This window comes from Schistocerca americana, chromosome 1 (genome assembly GCF_021461395.2).
Source record: "Schistocerca americana isolate TAMUIC-IGC-003095 chromosome 1, iqSchAmer2.1, whole genome shotgun sequence".
Taxonomy (NCBI): Eukaryota; Metazoa; Arthropoda; class Insecta; order Orthoptera; family Acrididae; genus Schistocerca; species Schistocerca americana.
Window position 1 is genome coordinate 380,254,239 of NC_060119.1, and position 25,621 is coordinate 380,279,859.

The 25,621-nt window shown below is 40.0% G+C and overlaps 1 protein-coding gene across 1 annotated transcript in view; it reads left to right on the forward strand.

The window, feature by feature from the left end:
* LOC124622950 (4-coumarate--CoA ligase 1-like) overlaps window positions 1-25,621 on the forward strand; it is a 129,045-nt gene that overhangs the window by 67,072 nt on the left and 36,352 nt on the right. Inside the window, exons 3-4 of the mRNA XM_047148744.1 lie at window positions 549-756; window positions 15,205-15,502. Coding sequence (XP_047004700.1) covers window positions 549-756; window positions 15,205-15,502 — 506 coding nt within the window. The remainder of the gene's footprint in view (window positions 1-548; window positions 757-15,204; window positions 15,503-25,621) is intronic.

Here is a 25,621-nt window from a genome sequence, read left to right on the forward strand (position 1 = left end):
AGATACCTGCAACACACTCATAGTACTTTACAGCGTCACTGCAAGCCTGTTTAATTGACAGCTCAATGGAAATTTGGGTACTGACAAATGTAATAATAACATTAATTGGAATTATACTTACTATAATATTCTCCAATATATTTGTTACAGGAATAATGTATCTTTCATGTTCACATATTCTTGAAGCACTCCAGCTAATGCTACATACACAATTAGAGGCCAAAAATATTTTGTTGGTTTAAATAACATACAATTGAGGCCAATAACATTTGTTGAAGACATGTGATCGGCATCATGACTGCATGTTCTGAGCATTAATGCGCTGTCTGATTATTCCAACAGCACTTGTATGTCCTGTCTTTCATAATAATATGGTGCTGTATTAAAATCTATGTGACAAATTAAAGAGCATAGAAAGATTTTTGTGATTTTAAAGAAAGTAGAGTCATCCTTCAGTGCAAATGTTAATGTGTTTAAATATATTGCAGTGCTTGGTTGAAACACCTATAAAATATAGCTGATACTTCCTCTTCTTCTTAATATTTCAGATTGATGCAGATACAGGAGCCCGTCAAAGCTATAGAGAAATATTACAATCAGTTGGGCAGCTTGTAAAAATATTGGATGCATCAAATTTCAAACCTGGTGACACAGTAGTAATATGCAGTGAGAATAATCTCCAGTTCTGTGTTCCTCTCCTGGCATGTCTTCAAGCAGGATATGTATGTGCACCATTAAATCCTGCATACACTACAAGTAAGTTAACCACGGTTTCTTATTTTGTCATCTACACACATTCTTGCAATGGGAAATATTTTTGATTGTTTGTGAGTAATGTAAATGAAAATTTAATTATAATAAATGAACTGTCAAATAAATGTCGAACCATACTTTATAGTAAATAAACTATGAAATAAGGGTCAAACATATTCCATACATTTATAATTACTGCATGTCACAAAATCACTGAGAAATACATAATGCCAGTTGCCATTAGATGCAATATTGGTTTCAAATGAAACTAGATTTTACTTGAAAATGGAATAAAGCTGAAACAATTGTCATAAAGAATAGTAAACTTATTGCAGCTGGTCTGTCCATTTCCTTTTCATAGTGTCATATTATGATATGCAGTATGCTGTAGGCCCAATGGAACATAAAACATCACAACAATTTATTGTATATAATCTATAGGCAGCTTTTTTTTAAAATAAACTTGATAGTATAGTTATTTCTATACATAACATGCCTCAATGTGTATGCAAGTGGTCCATCTCTTGGCAAGCTTCCTAATTCCATCATGAAAGAAGCTTTGTGCATATCTGCCCTTGTAATGCTTCTACAACCTTGTCATCTGACAAAAACTTGGAGACAGGCAGGTGCTCCTTCATCAGACCAAAAAGACAACACTTTGAGTTAGGTCAGGACTGTACAGTGGGTGCTCCAGTAGCTGAAAATCAAGATTTTGAATAAACTTAACTGTTTTCCAAGCTGTATGAGGGTGGGTGTTACTCAGAAGTAAAGACACACCTTTTGAAAGTTCCCCAATCCTCTTTGTTTTGATTTTGGGATTCAGGTCACGCAGTAAGTAATAGTATCTATACCTATGTTCATATCCCAAAACACTCACCATCAACTTTCCTGCAGAAACTTGGCTTTGTTCCTTTTCCTTTGTAGGTGAAGTTGGATGTTTTCAAGCCATGCTCTAGCACTTGCTCTATTGTTTGTAAAAATAGCAATATTTCTCATCAACAGTTTCTATGACAAGAAAGCCATGTGTGACAAGTCTACATACACAAGCACATACATACTCCACAACTACCATAAGGTGCATAGTAGAAGTTACATTGCATCATTACTAGCTGTTCCCTTTCTGTTCCACTGACAAATGGAGTGTGGGAAAAACACCTCAGTATGAGCTATAATTTCTCTTATCTTGTCTTCATGGTCCTCACGTAAAATGTATGTTGGTGGCATTAGAATCATTCTGCAATCAGCCACAAATGCTGGTTCTCTAAATTTTCACAGTAGTGTTTCATGAAAATAGTGTCATCTTCCCTCCAGTGAGTTCACAAATCATCTTCGTAATGCTTTCCTGTTGATAAAACTTAATGCTAACAAATCCAACAACATGCCTCTGAACTTCTTCGACATCATCTTTTAACTTGACCTGATCAGTGTCCCAAAAATTTTAGTAGTACTCAAGAGTGGGTCACACTAATGTTCCACATGTGGTCTCCTTTATAGCTGACCTACAATTTTCCTAATAAACCAATGTTGACCACTTTACTTCCTTACTATCAACCTTATGTGCTTGTTCTGTCTCATATTGCTTCCAACATCATTCCTGGATGTTTAATCAACATGAGTGTATCAGACAGCACACCACTGATACCATTTTTGAACATTATTTTTCGCTTTGAAAATTTGTTTTTCCAATTCATTTGCACCAACTAACATTTTTCTACATTTAGAGTGAGCTGCCTTACATCACACCAAATAGAAATTTGGTCTAACTCATTGAGTAGCCCCCTACAGTTACTCAACAATGGCGCTTTCCTGTACACTACAGTGTCCATAATTTTACCCTTGTTGTGTACAAGAGTCACCTGTGCTTTCTTCTGGGCACTTGGGACTTGAAAATTGCAGGCACATACTGAAATATTTTCACAGTAATTTCCATTTTCATTTTCCAACCCTTCAAACATCTTTCTACAAACTACATATACATCTCAACAAAATTAACTATACTGGAAAGCTCTGGTCAGAATGAAGACAATGGAATGATTAAAGTTAACCACTGATTATATAGCTTTGGCTCTGAAATGTTGAAAGCCACATAAACAAGCCTGAACTTGTAACTAAGCTTTTGGATAACATCCTTCCTGGAAGATAACATACTAATTATCTAGTATCATCCAGACTTTGTTTTTTCTTCTTTCACTTTGTCAATCATTGCCCATTCAGATCTTTCCTATAATTCCTTTTGTATCTTTTTTTATATGCAATAATTACTCTCTCTTCCTAGCACAGCTGTGCTGAACTTTTGCAACATGCTGATGTATTGGATTTGGTCATGACCAGATGTAGTATCACAAGCCTCAGAAAGTGCGAAATCCAGCTCACACATGGAAAGAGGGCAGTTTTAAGGTTCAGAATTGTTGGACCTGAAGTGCAGCCCACCTCTCACTATGAGGATATGGTATCAACTGAACACAACATAGTGGCTGGCAGATACAATAGTCATCACAGACTGGTTTCTCACTGTTTGGGCATTGTCCCCATCAGTTATTAAGAGATACCTCTGTTTCAGCACTGCTGCTATTGGCAAATGATTGCATTTACTGGAAACCCTCTTGATGGCTTCCAGTATTTTTGTTGAAATAGTGGAGTGGTTGATAGAATGCAGGAATATTTGCCATGACCTTTTCTTGTCCTCTTCGATGATGCATGGAGCTTCAGCTCTCACCACTTGAAAGGTTGTAAAATTTTCTGCTAATAGGTGGCACTTAAACAGTCACAGTGTCACACACCTGACCCAAACTGCTGTGTAGCATGCATCAGTGCACCAAGGTACAGACTGCCTTCAAAGAAGATCTAAGGCCTTTGAGATGGATAAATCGGTGGATTGAAGGATCACCCATGTGATGTGGTCCACCCATTCCCAGATGCTGCCTTGGTGTTCAAACACAGCCAGCTGACTGAACAGTATCCAGTTAGTTCTGCTGATCATCTATCTTAGTGGTCTCCTTTCAGGGATTGCTCCATCTGGTAGATGGATACAGAATGGAAAGTCTTCACTGTATGGCTACGGATGATCCAGTAGCAAGAACGAAATGAGTGGGATTTCCAATGTTGAGGAGGCGCAGCTCCTGAGATTTCATGAGGCTCTCTAAAACTTGATCCCTGAGGCATGTACTGGGTGAGCCCCATAATACATTATTAGCACTGAAGTCTCCCAGTAGGAAATATTGGTCAGGGGTGTTGGCCTATAAGATCCCCAAGAGTGTCAGAATCTATCATTTCCTGTGGCAATGTATAAAGAGTGCATATTGTTATGCTGTGACCCACATGAAGTTCAATGTCAACTGGTTGCTGGTCAGTGATAGAGCAGAGGAGCAGTTTGTATTATTGGCAAACACAGTCACCCCTCCTTTGGCCCTTTCCACTGTTGGGTAGTGCTTGTTGTGGAAGGTATAGCCCCATAGCACAGGGGTGCCAATAAGTTTAAAATGTGTTTCCTGTAAATACAAGCACAGTGGACATTCCTGCACTGATAGTTTCAGTTCCTCCAATTATGCCCTGAAACAGTTGGTGTTCCACTGTAGTATGGGAACCAATTTTTTAGTGAAGTTTTTTTTACACTGTGTCTTGCTACCAGGCTTGGAATCCTGCAATGGATGGACACTTAGTCTGGAGGCTAGATGGTTGCCCCTGACAGGCTTTGTATTCCATCCATTAGAGCCATAAGACAGAATGAGGTCCATATGACCTGATGGTTTACTAACTGCCTCTTTCTGTGGTGGATGCTTCCCATTTGGTTTGTTTGCCTGAAAAGGTTTAGTAGTATTGACAGTGGCAGTGCTGACTTGTTTACCAGAATCTGTCTCTTAGGGTACCTGAAGCTCCCCAGTGATGGCAAACGTGACCATTTCTGATGCTCTAGCCAGACTTATGAGTTCCAGAATAACTGCATTTTTACAAGTGCACTGAAAAATGCTCACACTTACAACCTCCATTAGTATACAGGCATTGGCTGCCGAATAGGCTTTTTGGGAGCTAAAGTGAGAAAAGTAATGAAATTGGGAGGTTGCATGGTATTACTGATCTTTTTGACCTCACCTTATGGAATGCACTTCATTGTTTTCAGTTCTTCTATCCACCTTTCTTCCAGGTAGACACTGCAGACACTCCAGACAGGGTGACCTCAGAGCAATTAACACATTTTGAAGGAAACAAACAAATGATGCTATCATGTGTGGCCTTACTACACTTGCCACAAGTGGCTTCTCCCTTACATTCTAGAGTGATGCCCACTAAGCTTTAAAACAGTACATTGTGATGGGGACATATGCCTGCACATTTAAGTGTAGGAAAGTTGCACTGATCTGCCTTGGAAGTTTTATGCTATTGTGACTAAATCATCATCTACTCATTTCATTATATTTTGTATATCCATGACACCTTCTTGAGCACAGTCATCTTTAAATTCCTCTTCAGGAATATCTACAATATCTCTGCACAACACAACACCTTTGCTGTAGTTCAAAGATTTGTGTAGCTCTGTTTTGATTCATCAAACAATGGAAGCTTCAGGTACACACACACACACACACACACACACACACACACACACACACACACACACACACACACACACGCCAGCTTCAGCATGTTGGGGTAGAATACAACTATCATTTAGGATGCAAGCAGCAATCTGGAGGGGATGGGGAACAGGAAGGGCTGGTAGTGTACAGGTGGGGAGAGAGACGAACTCTCTCTGATGTAGTGTGCAGGGACTAGACTGCCAACAGGTACAGCATCAGGAGATTGTGGGGCAAGGAGGTGGGAAAAAAGGAGCAAAAAAAGGGAGGATTGGGGAAAGACAGGTGGACGTGTTGGCAGAGGGCTGCAAATTAGCAGAGTGAGAGATGATCATGGGGAGGAGATGATAGGACAGAGGGGGTGAGAACTGATGGGTGTTGGGTGTGGGGGCAGAATGTTACCATAGGTTGAAGACGGGATAATTACAGGAGTGCAGAATCTGTTGTAAGGGTAACTCCCATTTCCACATTTCAGGATAGCTGGTGGTGGAGGGAAGGATCCAGATGGCTTGGGTGGTGGAGCAGCCATTAAAATCATGGCATGTTGCATCACAGAGTGGTCTAATTTGCTCTTGGCCACAGTTTTGGCGGTAGCTGTTCATCCTGGTGGACAGCATGTTGATAGTCACACCAATATAAAAAGCTGTGCAATGATTGCAGCAGGAGTGGTAAATGACATGGCTGCTTTCACAGGTGGCCTGGCCTCTGATGGGGTAGGATAAACCTGTGATAGGACTGGAGTAGGAAGTGCTGGGGGTGGATTGGGCAGGTTTTTCACCTGGGTCTTCCACAGGGTATGATACTTGTGGCAAGAGATTGGGATTGGCAGTGACATTGGGATGGACTAGAATGTTGTGGAGGTTGGGCAGGCAATGGAACACCGCTTTAGCAGGGATGGAAAGTATCTTGGGTAGGATGTCCCTCATTTCAGGGCATGAAAATATGTAATCTGAGCTGATCCAAAATTGGAGAGAGTTTCACCGAAAATTTAAACACAGCCAAAGCCTCACCCACAAATAAAAGCTGAATGAAGTCAAAATTAGTATAAGGAGATTCATGTGTGAAGCATTCAATGGATTCAAAAGTAAAATTTGATCTACTAAACTGATAGAAAATCATGAGAATTTTTTATTTTATGTTAAATTAGCAAAAGGATTGGAACAATCTGTTCAGATACTCTGTGATCATAGTGGCATCAAAACAAAGTATGACAGAGAGAAGGCATAAATACTAAACTTCTTTCTCCAAAACTATTTTACTGTAGGACATTGTACTGCAGTTTCTCCTTTAAACTGTCACTTCAGCATGAAAATGATAGGTACCAAAGTAATGGACCATAGGATAGGAGATCAACTGAAACTGCTCAACAGAGGGAATGCCACTGGAGCAGATGGAATACCTTCGCAATTCTGTATATAGAATGCAAAAGAACTTGCTCCTTTTTCTTGTAGCGATGTAGCAAAGGTTGCTGGAGGAGTGATGCATTCTCAGTGACTGGAAAAGAGCACAGTTCATTCCCATTTTCAAGAAGGTTAATCAGACAGACAGGCAAAACTATAGGCCATTATCAATGACATCAGTCTATTATAGAATTCTGGAATACATTCTATGCTCCTATATTACAAGATTTCTGGAGACTGAAAATCTCCTCTGTAGGAATGAACATACATTTTGAAAACAAATATTATGTGAAACCCAGTTTGCTTTCTTTGTCCATGAGAACAGAAAGCAGGAGACAATGGCACGCAGATTGATGCCATATTCCTGAACTTGCAGAAGGCATTTGATACAGTTCTACACTGTTACCTAATAAACAAAATAAGAATGTATGGAATATCAGACCAGCTCTGTGACTGGAGAGTTCTTAAGAAACAGAACATAGCATATCGTTCTTAACAGAGAGAAATCTTCAGATATAAAAGTAACTTAGAGTGTACCCCAAGAGAGTGTTATAGGTCTATAACTTTTCACAATATGTGTAAATGGCTAGGGTAAACATTGGAAATTCCATAATGCCTTTAATTGGTGATGCTGTTGCATAGAGAGAAATGGCAAAGCTAGAAAATTGTAGTAAAATGTAAGAAGACCTACAGAAGATCATTGATTGGTGCAGGGATTGGCAGTTGACCATGAAAATAAACAAATATAATGAATTGTGCATAAATCAGCAGAAATGCCCATTATTGTATGATTACATGATTGCAGAAAAATTACTGGAAGCAGTTATGTCCATAAAATATAGGAGGATACGTATGGAGCAATTTGAAATGGAACAACCACATGAAACTAGTTCCAGGTAAGGTAGATGTCAAAGAGAGATTCACTAAAAGAATCCTCAAGAAGTATAGTCAACTTACAAAGGAGGTAGCTTACCAAACCCTCATTTAAGCAATACTTGAATCTTACTCATCAGTCTGTGATCTGTACCAGATGGAATTGGTAGAGCAAATAGAAAAGATCCAGAGAAGTGCAGCAAGTTTTTGATAGAAGCACAGAAGTGTCATGGAGGTGTTCAGCCAATTCCAGCAGCAGATACTACCATAAAGATATTCTACATCATCATGTAGTTTACTGTTAAAATTCTGAGAATGTACATTCCTAGAAAAATCAATCTATGTATTGCTTCCACTTATGTATATTTTGGGAAAGGACCAAGAAAGTAGAAGTACAGCAATCTGAGCTCATATGGAAGCTTACCAACAAATATTCTTCATGCCAACTATTCACGATTTAAACAGGAAAATGAAGAAGTAACAAGGTAAACAAAGTACCCTCCACTTGTGGAGTACAGATTAGATCTGCCTGTAGATGTAAATGTGTTTCCCATGTTTACTTCATAAATTTATCTCATTTCTTTTTAGGATTTCCTTCCATGATTATACGCAATGCTCTCCTACAAAGGACATTCCTTGTCATCATTTATATTCTTTTTCTCTCCTTAAAAATACATTCCATTCTGAATAGATTCCTATTGAACCTACCTGTCACTTCAGAAAAACATCCCTTTAATCAAAACCGTATTCCCACATCAAAATGGTTCAAATGGCACTGAGCACTATGGGACTTAACATCTATGGTCATCAGTCCTAATTCCCACATCCTCTTCCTCAATTTGTACATAACTGGTGACATCTCTCCCAACAGTCTACTATAAAAATTGCAATTTCTGATACCCCTCTTTTCATGAATACCAAGTCTTCAGGTACTGATAGTCCCCATTCTTCATAAACATAGTACTAAACAGATTTCAATGGCATAACCAGCTGTGAATGACCTCTACTTTCCTCCATAAGATATTTATATTACGCAATCCCAATTTCCTAAAAGTTGCCTCTCAAGCTGCAGTCATTGCTCTCCAACTCCCCAAAAAGCTACTCAGCCCATTGCCTCCTATTCTTGCCTCAGAATATCACTACCCGGCAGGACCTATGCTATACACAGAGAACATCTCCCCTCCCTGCCATCCCTTATATAACCTTTTTCATCTACCAATTTTCCAAAAACTCCCTCCCAACATCTTGAAAACACAGAACCTAAACAAACACAAAATATTATTGTTAAACAATCCACTAACAATCTTAAAGCTACTTAAGTTTCTGTTCTTTCCAAAAATCTCAACTTCAGCTCCACATCAACTCACAGTCATACTGGGCTGGTCAAAATTTACATGATGTTACATTTATTTACTTAATTCTTGGAGATTTACCTTTTTGATGGTATCTATGGGACTCAATGAATGAATGAATTAATTAATTAATGAGTGAAAGAATGGATGAAGTCTCTCCTTCACTCATTCACTACATGGTAAATATTTTTAGCTACCTGTATCATTGGAAAACTTTTTTTTTAAATTTAGAGCTATTGAAATGGTTAACATAGAAGAAATGGAAAAACATGCATAAATTACATACACAATGTGATTTGGCTTGATTATAACAAATTGCTTTGGTGCAAATAAACCCATTTATAAAGTAATGAAGTAGAAGGAGTAGACATAGTAAGGATGTGTGATGACTGACACATTCTTCTCCCCCACAGCCTTAACACCTTTCCTGCTGTCTGTTTCACTTGGTCCTCTTGAGCTCAGTATGCCACTTTCCTGGTTGTCGTTCTCTACTTCTCTGATGGCTCCATAAAATCTTCTCCCAATATAAACAACCAATAATATCTCAATTTTGATAGCTGTCACCACTTTCATACTAAAAAGTCTCTCTCATATATTCTAGTTACCACTGTACATTACATCTACATTGACAAGAATTCCCTTTGCCCAGTTCACTGAAGTTTTTGCTGCTCTCTGATTAAAACTAATTCTCATCTGAAGTTTGTCCTGTGGCTTTATAGTTTTGCATAATGGCTGTCAGCTGCAGATTGATGCAGACTTAGATAGCAGGGAGTGTGCTGCCAACACAGGCAGAATATGGTTTTTCTCCACTGTGGCTGTCAATGCGAAATAGACTCCTGGTAGTGCTCCAAAAAATGTTATACATGATTGTCACACTACTCAAATACACTGAAAATTAACTATTATTTTGTTGTGGTGCATTATCAATGATGCTAATAAGAAGTAGTTACAATCAGAGAATAATAAAACCTTCAGAGTATTGGGCAAGGTATGCTTATTAATGCAGGTACAATGCACATGGATAGCTAGAATATATGAGAGAGAATTTTTAGTACAGAAGTGGTGACATACACTCCTGGAAATGGAAAAAAGAACACATTGACACCGGTGTGTCAGACCCACCATACTTGCTCCGGACACTGCGAGAGGGCTGTACAAGCAATGATCACACGCACGGCACAGCGGACACACCAGGAACCGCGGTGTTGGCCGTCGAATGGCGCTAGCTGCGCAGCATTTGTGCACCGCCGCCGTCTGTGTCAGCCAGTTTGCCGTGGCATACGGAGCTCCATCGCAGTCTTTAACACTGGTAGCATGCCGTGACAGCGTGGACGTGAACCGTATGTGCAGTTGACGGACTTTGAGCGAGGGCGTATAGTGGGCATGCGGGAGGCCGGGTGGACGTACCGCCGAATTGCTTAACACGTGGGGCGTGAGGTCTCCACAGTACTTCGATGTTGTCGCCAGTGGTCGGCGGAAGGTGCACGTGCCCGTCGACCTGGGACCGGACCGCAGTGGCGCACGGATGCATGCCAAGACCGTAGGATCCTACGCAGTGCCGTAGGGGACCGCACCGCCACTTCCCAGCAAATTAGGGACACTGTTGCTCCCGGGGTATCGGCGAGGACCATTCGCAACCGTCTCCATGAAGCTGGGCTATGGTCCCGCACACTGTTAGGCCGTCTTCCGCTCACGCCCCAACATCGTGCAGCCCACCTCCAGAGGTGTCGCGACAGGCGTGAATGGAGGGACAAATGGAGACGTGTCGTCTTCAGCGATGAGAGTCGCTTCTGCCTTGGTGCCAATGATGGTCATATGCGTGTTTGGCGCCGTGCAGGTGAGCGCCACAATCAGGACTGCATATGACCGAGGCACACAGGGCCAACTCCCGGCATCATGGTGTGGGGAGCGATCTCCTACACTGGCCGTACACCACTGGTGATCATCGAGGGGACACTGAATAGTGCACGGTACATCCAAACCGTCATCGAACCCATCGTTTTACCATTCCTAGACCGGCAAGGGAACTTGCTGTTCCAACAGGACAATGCACGTCCGCATGTATCCCGTGCCACCCAACGTGCTCTAGAAGGTGTAAGTCAACTACCCTGGCCAGCAAGATCTCCGTATCTGTTCCCCATTGAGCATGTTTGTGACTGGATGAAGCGTCGTCTCACGCGGTCTGCACGTCCAGCACGAACGCTGGTCCAACTGAGGCGCCAGGTGGAAATGGCATGGCAAGCCGTTCCACAGGACTACATCCAGCATCTCTACGATCGTCTCCATGGGAGAATAGCAGCCTGCATTGCTGCGAAAGGTGGATATACACTGTACTAGTGCCGACATTGTGCATGCTCTGTTGCCTGTGTCTATGCGCCTGTGGTTCTGTCAGTGTGATCATGTGATGTATCTGACCCCAGGAATGTGTCAATAAAGTTTCCCCTTCCTGGGACAATGAATGCATGGTGTTCTTATTTCAATTTCCAGGAGTGTATATCAAAATGGTGGTATTGTTGTTTTATATGCAGAGAAGATTGTATAGAGCCATCAGAGAGGTGGAGGTCAGCGTCCAGGAAAACTGCACACTTATCCCAAAAGATCCAAGTCAGCATGTGATGTTGCAAGCTCTGATTGGAGGGATCGAGTTCCAAGGTGTGAATTATCAATTAAAAAGTAATTTTAGTCAGACTATAAGATCTTTGCAAAAAGGAACAACCCCACACTTCCCAAAAGTGAATGCACAAACAGGTCTCTAATGTCATATCCACACATGCTACTAACCCTCCAACCACCCCCACTGACAGTCTGCATTAAAACACCCTCCCTTATTACCCAAAGCCACTCCTGATTAGAATAGTTTAACCACATTCTTCACCAGGGCTTTAGCTAGCTTTCACAGTCCCCCAAACTGAGGAACATCCTTCCCAAAAACAATGTCTGCCTTTCCTAAAGAGTTACTACACCACCATGTAATAACACACCCCATCCTAATGCAACAGTTACCACAAATCACTTTCCATATGGATCATACTGCTGTGCAAGATTCAGCTTCGACACTCTATGTCCCCACTTGCTACATGGTTATCCTACTCCATCAGAGGCAGGGTCACCTGTGAAAGCAGTCATGCAATACATTAACTCTACTGAAACCTCTGTACAGACCTTTATGTGGCCATGGCCATCTGCCACCTATCCTCCCAAATGAATGACCACTGTAAAAATGTTATTAGGAGCATTGTTGACCATTCATTGGCAGAGCAATCCCCCCCCCCACCCCCCCCAAAAAAAAAAAAAAATCACGTCTCCCAGTACCAGCTTCTTTGAGCTCTGAAGATGGGAATTACCCTTAAAATGTATGCTGTACTTCAATCCCTCTATTCTCCTGGGATCAATCACTGCTAGTCCACACCCCACACCCACTTCTAACTCTACCTACACCCCTTTCCCCACACCTTCCATCCCCTCTCCCATATTTCACTTTAGTTCAGTCTAGTTGCCTCCTTCTACTCTATTCTGCCCCCACCACTCTACACTCCCCTTTTTTAAGAACAAAACAAATGTGCTTGAAATATGTGTGACGCTTGAAACATGTTGCACTTACTCAAATATTAAAGGACATTAAACAGCCAGGAGGAATGAATATTTCATACAGACATTAATTTACTCAGAAATTTTTTAAGTAGTAATTCTGTAGTTTCATAACCAATGAAACTTATGAACTGGGAGATGCAAAGAATTAAAATTATGTAAACATGAGAGTTAAAACATGAATTGACTGACATCTTCATCTTAGTCATAATAATAATAATAATAATAATAATAATAATAATAAATAGTATAAAGGAAAGAAAAAAATACTGCTGCATATAGTACATACTGTCAGAGCTAAATATTAATAATGAAAAAGAACAAAGTTTGCTTAATGTATCATATGCAAAAGTTTATCTTTCATCAGGTGACATAAAAAAAAACAAAGGGAAAAAAAGGTAAGATGGAAAGGAGCAGGTGGAAAAAGGTTTTCGAGATTATGAAGTAGAAGGGACATGAGATGTAAAGAAAGAATTCAGAAATAACAACAGGGATAAGATTTAAAATCCATATTATGAATAATAAGCTACACAAAAAAATGTATAGAAGATGAATAACACTGATGAAAAGAAAATTTCAAAAATATTTAGAAACACTGATAGGAGGTTAGTACAAGGAACAAAGCAGGGTAGTGTACAAGTCCATAACAAAGTACTACAGTGCTCCTCATGGACCCAGAAATCTCTTCTTAGAATGTAGCAACCATATGTGAAATAATTTTTATCATCATCAATTCTCTAATTTGCATGTTGCTCCATCCTCAAAATGCTGTCGACCACCACAGGTGTACACATTCTGTGTTTAACCTGACCATGCTTGCCTTCAACTAGGCAGGCAAGCTGCCACACATTTACCAGCTGAACAAGCAGGCTGCTCTACTCCCATCCAAGCCATGCTGTGCCCAACCAAAGCAGGCTAAGCTAAAGGAGTCTTGCTCACCTACCTGTCTTACCTGTCTTTTCAAAAAGCTACACCACATAGCAGTTTATTCTGTATGCCTTCATTGCAGTGTTATGAGTAGGTTTTGGAAGTTGATGAAAAGTCCTTTTTTTATGAAAAGTCTTCTTTTACTCAAACCTCACAAGGTGAGGCTCAGTAATATGTATACTCATTTTGAGTCCTTGTAGACCATAAAATGGTGGATCTCATTTGTCCCTTTTTTAATTTTTGGTATATTTTCGGCATATTTATTTATTTTGTATGAACTGTTTTCTCTGCAGCTTCACCCTGTTTCAGCTAGTACTGGCTACTCTCAATTCAGACCATTTTCAGGTCACCTCTAACAAATGTTTTCTGTGGTACGGCGAATCATCACTGAAAGTCAAGATCCTTTGAATCTAAGAAGCTGAAGATGTCTATTATACTGCAATTGCAATTAAAGTAAAGTTAAGGAAATCTAGTTTCTGTAACCTTGGTGTGTTTCAGCCAAGTATAACCCCAGTTATATCAATTTTAATTACTTTTTCCAGGATATGTAGTGTGGCTTTACTGAAATCATTTCAGGTGGCCAAAACAGTTCACTCAAAATTCTTAAAATGCATTGTAGCAAATATTAATTTTGTTTTTCATATCATGTCAATCTAAAAATTACAGATCTGAGAGAAGAAGCTTTTCTTTCATACTAAGTTCCCTTCGCACTATGTTGCATACCACCAGAATGTGTTTCTAATAACCACTGAGCCATTTTTCTTTTCCTGTTTCAGTCAATATCTGCCATAAAATTATGAAGCTTATTTACTGCTAAATAGCCTCATGTCCTTAGCACACACTTCCACACACTTGTCCTCATTCAAAATATTTGTGGCACTAGGAAAGTGCTGGTCAAACGTACATACATGTTGCAACACACTTGAGGTTCTCAAATGATTATTTAGTAACTTTACACATAATTTGCATTGTGAGACACCTACCACTTTATCTGAAGCTGCCTCATAACATGCAAAAACTTTTCCCATGATGGACTTGACTTCTGTTTCGTGACTGGTATGTATTGCTCAATTCTTAATTTCTCCTCAATCTCCTTTAAGTCTAGTTTGTTCATTTTGCTGCCCCTAGCATTAAGATAGCTGAGCTGCAGTGAAACTCCCTACACAAACATGTACCTGGCTATTCTGTAGTCATGCTGAATTGATAGCGTAACCTTTTGTCAGGTGCAGCAGGCTGAATGAGTCCTGTGAAGCTTCCCAGGCTAGCGGAAACCTAAGCTTCCGTGCTTTAACCACTGTTCTTCAGTGCATGTGTGCTCCTGAGTCTCCATCATGGCAGGTTGAGTTGCTTTAGTGTTTGTGGCAGCGAACAAGCAGACTGGAAGGAGAATCTGTAGATCTCTGTCACCTACTATATGCCCTGCAAAACTTACACCATGCGAAGGGAAGAAAACTAATGTAAATTAAAACTTATTGAATGGGAAGTGCCAAATACAGATGGTACCTAGCCACATTGTTATTAAGCTTGGTCTTAGGAAGATAGGAACTAATGTGTCCAGTGGTGAAACAAGAAAACAGGCCTCTGTATTATGTTTCACATCATACTCAGTAATACAATACTAATGATGGTAGTTTGTCAGAGGTAGTTCATGATTTCTGACAGAAAGAGTACATTTAATAATACAGTTGTGGGTGGAATAATGTGGTTTCTCAGCTGGAATATTTGGTGAATGTTTTACAGATGAGCTGCAACATGTGCTCAAACTGACAAAACCAAGAGCAATTTTCTATTCAAGGCGATCAGCAACAGCTATCTTGGATGCTGCCAAGAAAATTACTTCAAGATGTGAGATATATTGTTGTATTGATGAGGAACTTGACAGTTTTCTGCTACAATCCAAAAAATTCCATAAGCCTGTGAAGAATGATGTCAAAAGTAGTGACACAGCATTTATTCTTACTTCTTCTGGTACTACTGGACTGCCTAAAGGAGTTGCTTTGTCACATGACAATTTTCTTGTTAGTCTTGCTTGTCTCAGGTTGGTGAAAGTAATAAATATTTTTTCTCCTGTTCTTGATCTTATTGTAGTTTCTAAGGTGTCCTAGCAATTTATAGTTTTTGATGTTTTATTTTCTAAATATTTTCATGATGTAATACACTGCTGGAATGAACTTGTAGATACTTTCCATAATGGGATGTAAGGATTGTATTTTCAATTTATAAAACACAGTTTTGATGTAATAATACTTTCTTTATAGCATACAATACAAGACATATTCAAATGCCACTGAGGACTAAACCTGACTGAAGTCTACAGATTTCACGCTACTCAGTGTGCAGCTCTTGGTCAAAGGTATTATTTCACAAGGTGTTCCCACAGAGTCCCCCACTCTGGTGTGGATAACTGGGGAAATGGTGTCATCACTCACAGATGAATGCCACCAATCATCCGATCTCAGGCTCGTGTGCAAGACACAATCTGATCATTTCTCAGGGGGAGTGGTGGCATTGTGCAGATGCACCTGACTGGTCATGTCATGGCTGGCACATAAGCAAGACATGACTGGACCATTTCTCAGAGAATTCATGATGATTTTGCAGTGAAAGTAGTTTGAACAAGGTTTTGCACAGGTGGTATTTTTGCTGCAGTATGACTTCAGCTTAGTTGTTATTTAGATTTGGTGTGCCAGTGGTCCTGCTTTATTGTCCAGTCAGACAGTATCTTGGGGTTGTGCTTGCAATTGCACAACTCATAATGTACTCTGCAGCCTGCAATTCTATGCATAAGTGCTGCATTGTAAATGAAACCAGCACAATTGTGTCCAATGTGGCATATTAGAACACAATTTGTTGTTTATTTTGGCTGTTGTGAGGTCAGCACTCTGTGGGGAGGAGGAGCTGACTCAATCTGTGGTGATAAGGTTGATTTAGGCCCTCTAAGCTGGCTGCTTTAGAGTGGAGGATGCACTGTCTCCCTTGGCAGTGATTAGGCGAGGTCGCATCATCTCATTAGGCTACTGCAGTGGGGAGAGGCAGTGTATGCTTTGGTGGCAGTTGGGCAAAATTGTGTTGTCTCGGTTTATCACTGCTGTGCAGTGTGTGATGAATATAGTGAGCAGGACAGCTGCCTTTGTTGACAATTTTGTCAACACATTGTTGATTATACAAAGAAAAAACTGTCCAAGTTTAATTCAGCTGGTCAGATCACGTGCTCAGAAAGAATTGTGTAGTGCAGAGATGGTTCAGTTAAACCTCTGCATCAAATTGTCCAAGTACTTGGGTAGCATGTAACTGTTTAACACTGCACTGACTCACAGTACCTGCATGGTTATTCAATGGAGTGAGCTGGGTGCATTATTCCAGGGCACTGAATGTGTCAATTAGATACTCTCTGTCCAAGTGAGCCTTATCTGGAGTACCAATGTAGAGGGAAACACCGAAGTGGCACTGTATTGTCAGTTAACTGTGATCGGTGTAGGAGCTATGTTCAGCAAGGTTCGTGATGATGTTCACACATATCAGGATTTTGGTCGAGTCAACAGTGTGAATATTTTCCCTAATGTGATGTTGGGGTAGCACTATCAATTTATATGACATGGGTTTGGTATAATAATACTTTATTAACAGCACACAATTCAAGATACATCAGAAAGGCAGTGAGGGCTAAACCAGATTGAAGTCCATAGATCTCACACTATTTGGTGTGCAGCTCATGGTCAGAGGTGTTATTTCAGAACATGTCCCAACAAATTAAACAAATATATAAAATGAAACTACATTGAAACAAAGAGAACAAAATTTTCTGTTCATCAAGCAACAGTAGATATTTCATATATACAAAATCTGGAAAGAATCTTGATGTGCTAACTATTTAAAACAGAGGAAATAGTTGCAGAATTGGGTCAATACATAAAGGTCAGACAGTGCACTGAGTCACAGAGGATACAACAGAAAAGTATGAGAGGCAAAGAAACAATGGAATATGCTCTATGGAAAAGGCAATGATGAGATTTATAGCTTTGAATGGAAAACAAAAGCTGTGATCCAGCAATTTTTAGCTTGGAACCATGCTGTAAGTTCTTCAGATAAGATTTTGTTGCTGTATTGGATGTAAAAAATTCATGTGACTACTTCTACTGTCTTTAGTTGGAGAAAGGAGTTCCAGACAACAAATGGCTAATGCACAAAACTCTTTTGGGTATTGATCAGTAAGATGATCCCCCCCCCCCCCCCCCCCCCCCAAGGGTTGGATAGAAGGCTTTCGGTAAAAGGAAATACATCATTTTGGAATGTTAAATACAGGTCCTATACGGTTATCAAGGGAATCTTGAACACTGTCCAGTGAGGTTAATGTGATCACTTATCAAAAGTATGGATAACCATCTTTCCATCTTTTACAATGTGGGCTGTTACGATAAATGCAGGGAGAGAGTCAGTGAGTTTCTCAATGATACTGACACGGATGTTGAGCTGTGATGACTTTAGTGCCATGCCCAACTGTGCTAGGTTTGTTGGTTGAGGATCCATGTCATATACAGCCCAATTGAGATGGTTCAACAGATCTTCCATTGGGCTTAAATCTGGCAGGTTGGGTGACTCTGGGAGTATAGTAAATTCATCCTGATACTCTTCAAATTACACACATACATTATGAGATGTGTGACACATTGAATTGTCCTGCAGGTACATGCCATCATGCCAAAGAAAAATAACCTGCATGTTGGTGTGGACAGGGTGCCCAAGGATCAATGCGTACTTGTGTTGATCCATTGTGCCTTCCAGAATGGCAAGATCACCTAGGAAATTCCACAAAAACATTATCCATACCATAATGCTCCCTCCTCTGGCCTGGACACAGGGAGTGCCCTTTGGCCTGGATCCTTCCAATGATTATTGCAGGGTGTTTGCTTTCAGATGTTTCACACTGTTCACATCAATGGCCATCTGCCCGATGGGGCATAAAACATGATTCATCTGAAAAGGCCGTCTCTCACCACTCAGTGGCCACCCAATTATGCTATTGGCATGCCTTCAGTCCCATGAACAGCTGTCAGCATGAGTGCATGAACTGGGTGCCTGATGTGGAGGCATATAAGCAGCAGTATTCACTGAACAGTCATTGCATAGGTGCTGTTGGTGGTAATGTGGTTCATCTGTGATGTCAGTTGCTCATCAGCTGTACATCAATTTGCTCACATATATCTCTGCAGCTGTTGTTCACCACTGTCACCTATGGCCTGTTGTGCACCACAGTTGCCTAAGCTCTGATTTTGGATAGCATCATTTTGCCATGCATGGCATTGTATAACCACAGTGACACAAAAGAGTTTACAGACTTAGCCATTTCAGGAATGCTTCCACCATTGACTAATGCCCTTTAGGATGTCAGATAAGTTGCTCCATTTCCACATGTAACAAAACTGTTACATAGGGAAACAGTGAAATTTTGCTGGGGCAAAAATTTTCAACTTAAAAAAATAGATTATTTGATTTAAACAAAGAAACTTCAAAATTTTTTTGTTATTCTTGTGTTCCATAGACATCAAGAAACATGTGATCATGGCGGTGTTTCTTACTGATCACGTTGGCCTCCACCACTCAGAGAATTACTCTGAGACAAATGCAAATATTTACTGCTAGAACAGTTTCCAAAACATTACACTTTCGTAATTAGTTCTGCAGTGATACATACATAGTCAGTTGATTTCTTATACATATCTTAGTTCGGTGTAACTTGGAGTAATCTGCTTCCTGCTGCTGCTGCTGCTGCTGAAGTAGTCGTTTCCTCGGTCTATTTCATCTGTTAACTGGATCAAGTTACATGAATTCCATGAAATAATCCAGGTACCAGGTCATTTTATAGTGGTTTATTTATGACAAGCTGCACCATTTCCTCTTAGTGGGAGCCCACTCCATAAAGCAGGCTACATAGTCACAATACTGTATTACAACAATTAGATTATTGCACAGGCTTGTGACACAATGGTTGTGTCTCTAAACTGTCTCCAACTGTCCATTCTTGAGCCTTGTGCTCCTCCTACTTATATGTATTTTTAACAATCAAGTCAACAAAACTACAGTGCAAATTTATTAAATTAACAATTAAAAGTTTAACATTTTAATGAGTAACTATCCACAAAACCTTGCTTATTTTATGCTGAATCTGGAGTATACAATAAAAAAATACTTTTACATAGGATTTACGCCATATTATATAAAACCCTGAAAGATAACAATGCTAACCTAATTTTTTTAAATTATGGCTTCATTTGTAAATGCAAAATATTACAAACATATATTGGACAAACATGACCTACTAGTAACCAAATGGAATAATAAATTTTATGAAATTTAATGTATTATGGGAAATCACTTATTAGATACCATTGGAGTTATGGAACTTTCGAAACAGGAAGGTAAAACAAAAGGGTTGTTTTATTTCACAGATAACGACAGTGACTGCTGTGTATTCCATGTCCCACAGACAGGATTTATAAACCCTCCACTTCTAGTGCTGCCACCTGACATCTGTGAGTAGTTGTTACACATTCACATTGAAAATATGTGGTAGTCACATTAATGTGACAAGGCTGTGTGCCATTCTTCCAGCAAAATAGTGACAAGCTCAGGTAATGATGATGGAGGTGAATAGCGATCACGAACTCATCTCTCCAAAGTAGACCACAAAGTCTACATAACATTGAGATGTGATGGCTGTGGTGGTCAGGACATATATGAAAATTCATCCTCATGCTCACAAAACCAGTCCTGGATTATGCAAAATGTATGAAGAGGGGCCCTGTCCTCTCAGAACACAGCATCACTATTGGGTAACAAACTTTGCACTATGGATGGACTTAATCAGTCAACAGTTATATACATCATCCATGGTGTTAATGCAGTCTTGTAAAGTAACCATGGAGCCCATGGAATGCTATGATATGGCTGCTTGGATCATCATTGAACCTCTGCCATGTTTCACTCTTAGGGCCTAAAATTGGTGAGAAGTTGGAAACGGTATGAAACAAGTTCCACAAGATCAAATGACTTCCTTCCGTTGCTCCATAGTCCAGATTTCAAGGCTTCAGGACCATGTTTTCCTGTTATGGGCAATTGCATCACTGATGAGTGCTTTTGGAATTCCAGCTTAGCCTGGAGTGTCCTGCTTATGGAGCTCCCTTGACATTATTTTGTGCTGACAGGGTTTGTGAGTGCTACATACGGTTCAGCAATAACTTTTGCAACTATCCTCTTATTTTTGTCACCCTCCTCTTCAGTGATCATCTGTCACAGTCACTGGACACACACTTTCTTCTGTGTTCTGACTTAGTGGATGATGTTTTTCTGCTTTCCCTGTATGTGGTATAAATCTTTGATATGGTGCCTCTTGAAATACCAAAAACCATGGTCTACCACGGTTACAGAAGCATTCACCATACAAGCACTAACAATTTGTCCATATTTTAAGTCACTTAGCTTCAACTTAGTGCTCTCACAACAACACAGAACACTGTTTTGACCATGAATGATACTTTCAACATATTGAGGACATTGCACAGGTGCTGTTCAAGGTCATACGCATCAGCCCAAACTGCAGGCTTTGCTTGCTCTGCATTTATGTTCAAGCATGAGCTTCTCATGGTGTTTCCATATCTCTGTCTGAGAAAAAATCAAATTTGTTGGAGTTACACGGAAAACAAAATACTGTTGATACATGGTGTTAATGAACATTTTCATCACTCTCATCACACTGAATAAACAATATGTTTCTCAATCATTGGCTGATAAAATGTGCAATAAAAGACAATGATTGCAGATCTCTACCACATGGATGTATGTTTATCTTCTGAGTGGATCCATGGATGTTTATTCACTTTAGGGCTGCTTACAACAGCAACATGCATATCAGTTACTGGGACTGTTTTTTTCAGGTGAAGACATCTTTGCAATTAATTGTTCCTTGTGAAATGGTAGACCAATCCTACATATACTGGATACCTTTTTATTATGGATTCACAAAAAGGTATTATTAATAATCTAATAACACATCTGTTGTGTGATAGTGGACCCAAAACACTATTCTGAGGACTCCAATTAACTTTCTGTGTATGACATTATGATACATCTCAATAGTAGGAAAAATGAAATGTGGGAATTTATGAGAGATTACTGAAGTAAAATAACATGTCAAAGTGTTAATGGATGAAACAGCTACAGAAGTGTTTGTAGCCTTAAAAGAGGTATTAATGAAAGGAATATACCTACAATGCATGGAAAATGCATTTCAACAGAACAAATGCTGAAGAACAAATCACCATTTAAAATCAGGGCTTAGTAAGAATAGATGAAATTAGAAACAGATAAAACTGAGATACAGAGTAAATGTGACACACACTCCAGGCAATTGTAGGAATCAACATGGATTCCGGAAACAGCAATCGTGTGAGACCCAACTCGCTTTATTTGTTCATGAGACCCAGAAAATATTAGATACAGGCTCCCAGGTAGATGCTATTTTTCTTGACTTCTGGAAGGCGTTCGATACAGTTCTGCACTGTTGCCTGATAAACAAAGTAAGAGCCTATGGAATATCAGACCAGCTGTGTGGCTGGATTGAAGAGTTTTTAGCAAACAGAACACAGAATGTTGTTATCAATGGAGAGACGTCTACAGACGTTAAAGTAACCTCTGGTGTGCCACAGGGGAGTGTTACGGGACCATTGCTTTTCACAATATATATAAATGACCTAGTAGATAGTGTCGGAAGTTCCATGCGGCTTTTCGCGGATGATGCTGTAGTATACAGAGAAGTTGCAGCATTAGAAAATTGTAGTGAAATGCAGGAAGATCTGTAGCGGATAGGCACTTGGTGCAGGGAGTGGCAACTGACCCTTAACATAGACAAATGTAATGTATTGCGAATACATAGAAAGAAGGATCCTTTATTGTATGATTATATGATAGCGGAACAAACACTGGTAGCAGTTACTTCTGTAAAATATCTGGGAGTATGCGTGCGGAATGATTTGAAGTGGAATGATCATATAAAATTAATTGTTGGTAAGGCAGGTACCAGGTTGAGATTCATTGGGAGAGTCCTTAGAAAATGTAGTCCATCAACAAAGGAGGTGGCTTACAAAACACTCGTTCGACCTATACTTGAGTATTGCTCATCAGTGTGGGATCCGTACCAGATCGGGTTGACGGAGGAGATAGAGAAGATCCAAAGAAGAGTGGCGCGTTTCGTCACAGGGTTATTTGGTAACCGTGATAGCGTTACGGAGATGTTTAACAAACTCAAGTGGCAGACTCTGCAAGAGAGGCGCTCTGCATCGCAGTGTAGCTTGCTCGCCATGTTTCGAGAGGGTGCGTTTCTGGATGAGGTGTCGAATATATTGCTTCCCCCTACTTATACCTTCCAAGGAGATCACGAATGTAAAATTAGAGAGATTAGAGCGCACACGGAGGCTTTCAGACAGTCGTTCTTCCCACGAACCATACGCGGCGGGAACAGGAAAGGGAGGTAATGACAGTGGCACGTAAAGTGCCCTCCGCCACACACCATTGGGTGGCTTGCAGAGTATAAATGTAGATGTAGATGTAGAACAAAAACTACTGTAGTACGGAATGGGAAAAGCAAGCCATGTTGGAAATATACACACACTTCATGAATTATTACACGGTAGAATCTTACATTGTTGCAAAAAAATCTACTTACTGCACAAGAGAACCATAGTTACGTGACGAGAGGTATGGTGAGATATAAAGAGAACATGAAGTTAAAGCTGCACTGTTCCATAATAACTATACAACTTAAGATTTGAAGGATGGAAGTGTGGCTAAAAGTTGTTTAAGGTTCAGAAAAATATAAAATTTTTTTACATTAAGCTCATTGGGGAGTTTATTTATGATAATGGAAGTTTTGGTCGTAAACAACAACAGGGAATCATTCAGCTGCAGATGACTGTATGAAAGTTAGAAGAATGATAAAAGTTTTAACAATAATGGTGATTTACGGCCTTTAACTTTGCCTCTCACAACCTGTGTCCTTCCCTTGCAGTCTCAGTGGAATTTGCATATGTTGCCATGTCGGATGTGAGTTCAGCACGCCATTGAGGAGAAAGTTACTGTTATGAACAAATGAATGGCACTACCACTAGTTGTGGCAAATTTATTCATGGAGGATTTTGAAGAGAAAGCTCTGTAAAAACCTGTACTGAAACCCACATGCTTTTTCAGTTTTTTTGATGACACACCTGTGGTGTGCCCATATGTGAGTAAAAGGCTCCAGGAGTTTTTCCAGCATCAGAACTCTCTGCACCCTAGCATGAAATTCACTATGGAGATGGAAGAGAATGGCAAACTCCCTTCTTTTGATGCACTATGGGAAACACTGTGTACAGGAAAGCCACCCACACTGATTTGTATTTCTATACTTCCTGTGCATATTATCCTTCAAAGCATAAGGGTGTGCTACATGCACTGGTCCACAGAGCCCATGTAACATTCTCCAAAGAAAGCTTAACACAACAACTCAACCATCTTAAAGTTGTATTAAAGAAGAATGGATGCAGCGGGAGACAAATCTGACATATTCGTACTTTCAGGTAGAAGGTATAGGCTCAGAAAATAGAACACAACAAGATGTATAAGACAACAGAATATCTGCCATACACAAAAACTGACAAAGTGTGAAACAAAATCAGCAGGATCTTGGCTTGACATAAAATCAAATGCCCTATTAGGTATGGTGAAGGTTAACTTGGGGCCTCATAAACTGGGTGTTCATCATTTTCTATGCAAATGCAGTAAGGCATATATGAAGCAGACTGTGTGAACAGTTGAAGAAATGTGCCAGGAGCACTGCATTGCTGTAGGGCACTCAATGAAATATGAACAAATGGAAATGCTAAGACAGACCTCTTCATTTTGAGGCTGTGTTCTAAAGGAGTCTGTTGAAGTAGCAGTGACTGAGGGCGTGAACAATAGAGACAGCAGCTTGGCTCTCAGTTAAGTGTGAGCCCATAGCTCAGCCAGCTGAAGTCACAATATCAGTCAAAAGTGACTTGCAAGCCCAACAGACAAGCAAACACACTGAGGGCTGGAGTTTGTATCCAGCATTCGGTGATTATATCTTCCCCCATCATTCCACCTACTGAACAATAAGAGTGTAAAGGATGCATGATGTAGCAAAGTAACTCATTCTATAGGAATTTTGAAGCTAAATGTTTCATCAAATTATGGCTCAATTTGTATTCCTTAATAGTTTGGTTAACTGTTGTGATTGGCAATTTTTTGGAGAAAGTGGCTCCTTCTTCAGGCAGGAAGGTTGAAGAGGAAGGATGAAGACTGAAGGAAAAGGACTGGAGAGGTCTAGGAAAAGTGGTAGATTTTGGGAAAGTCACCTGGAACCGCAGGTCAAGGGAGACTCACTGTGCAGTCTTTCCTTCTCACCCTGTACAGTAAGTCTCCCCTGACCCGCAGTTCTGGGTGACTTTCCCAAAATATACCCCTTTTTCTAGACCTCTCCAATCCTTTTCCCTCAACTTTCTTCCTTCCCCTTGAACCTTTCTGCCTGGAGAAGGAGCCACTGGCTCTGAAAGCTTGCCAGTCACAACAGTCTTTTATGTGTGTGTGTTCTGCCGCCACCCGATGAGTAGATTTTTTTTATCTATCCCTTTAAATAATTTTATCAATAATTGATTGTTTTCATTGTTGATAGTTTGGTTGGCTGTTATGTTTCTTAAACAAGGGGTAGTCGTTGTTGAAGTGAGATGACTACTAGCCAAAATGAAATTGCTTCTCAATATATCTTTGGATAAGTAGATGTTCACGAACATGGTTCTAATTACTGTAAGTCAGAAACCTTTCTTACTTTAATCTACACATAAGAATACAAATTGAACATATAAAATTCTGTAAGTATAATTATCAGAGATTGTATTCTCATGTGTATTTCTTCGAATACAGGTTTTATTTACCAACATCTGGGTGTGCAAATCTGAACTGTCATACCTCATACATGGAAAATTAGTAATGCAGCCCTAGCATCAGATACACAACCTAATTCTTTACAACACCCCCTAGAATTCTATAGATAATCCATTAGGGATGGAATTCTATTATCTATTAATTTTGCTCACATTTGCATTAGAAT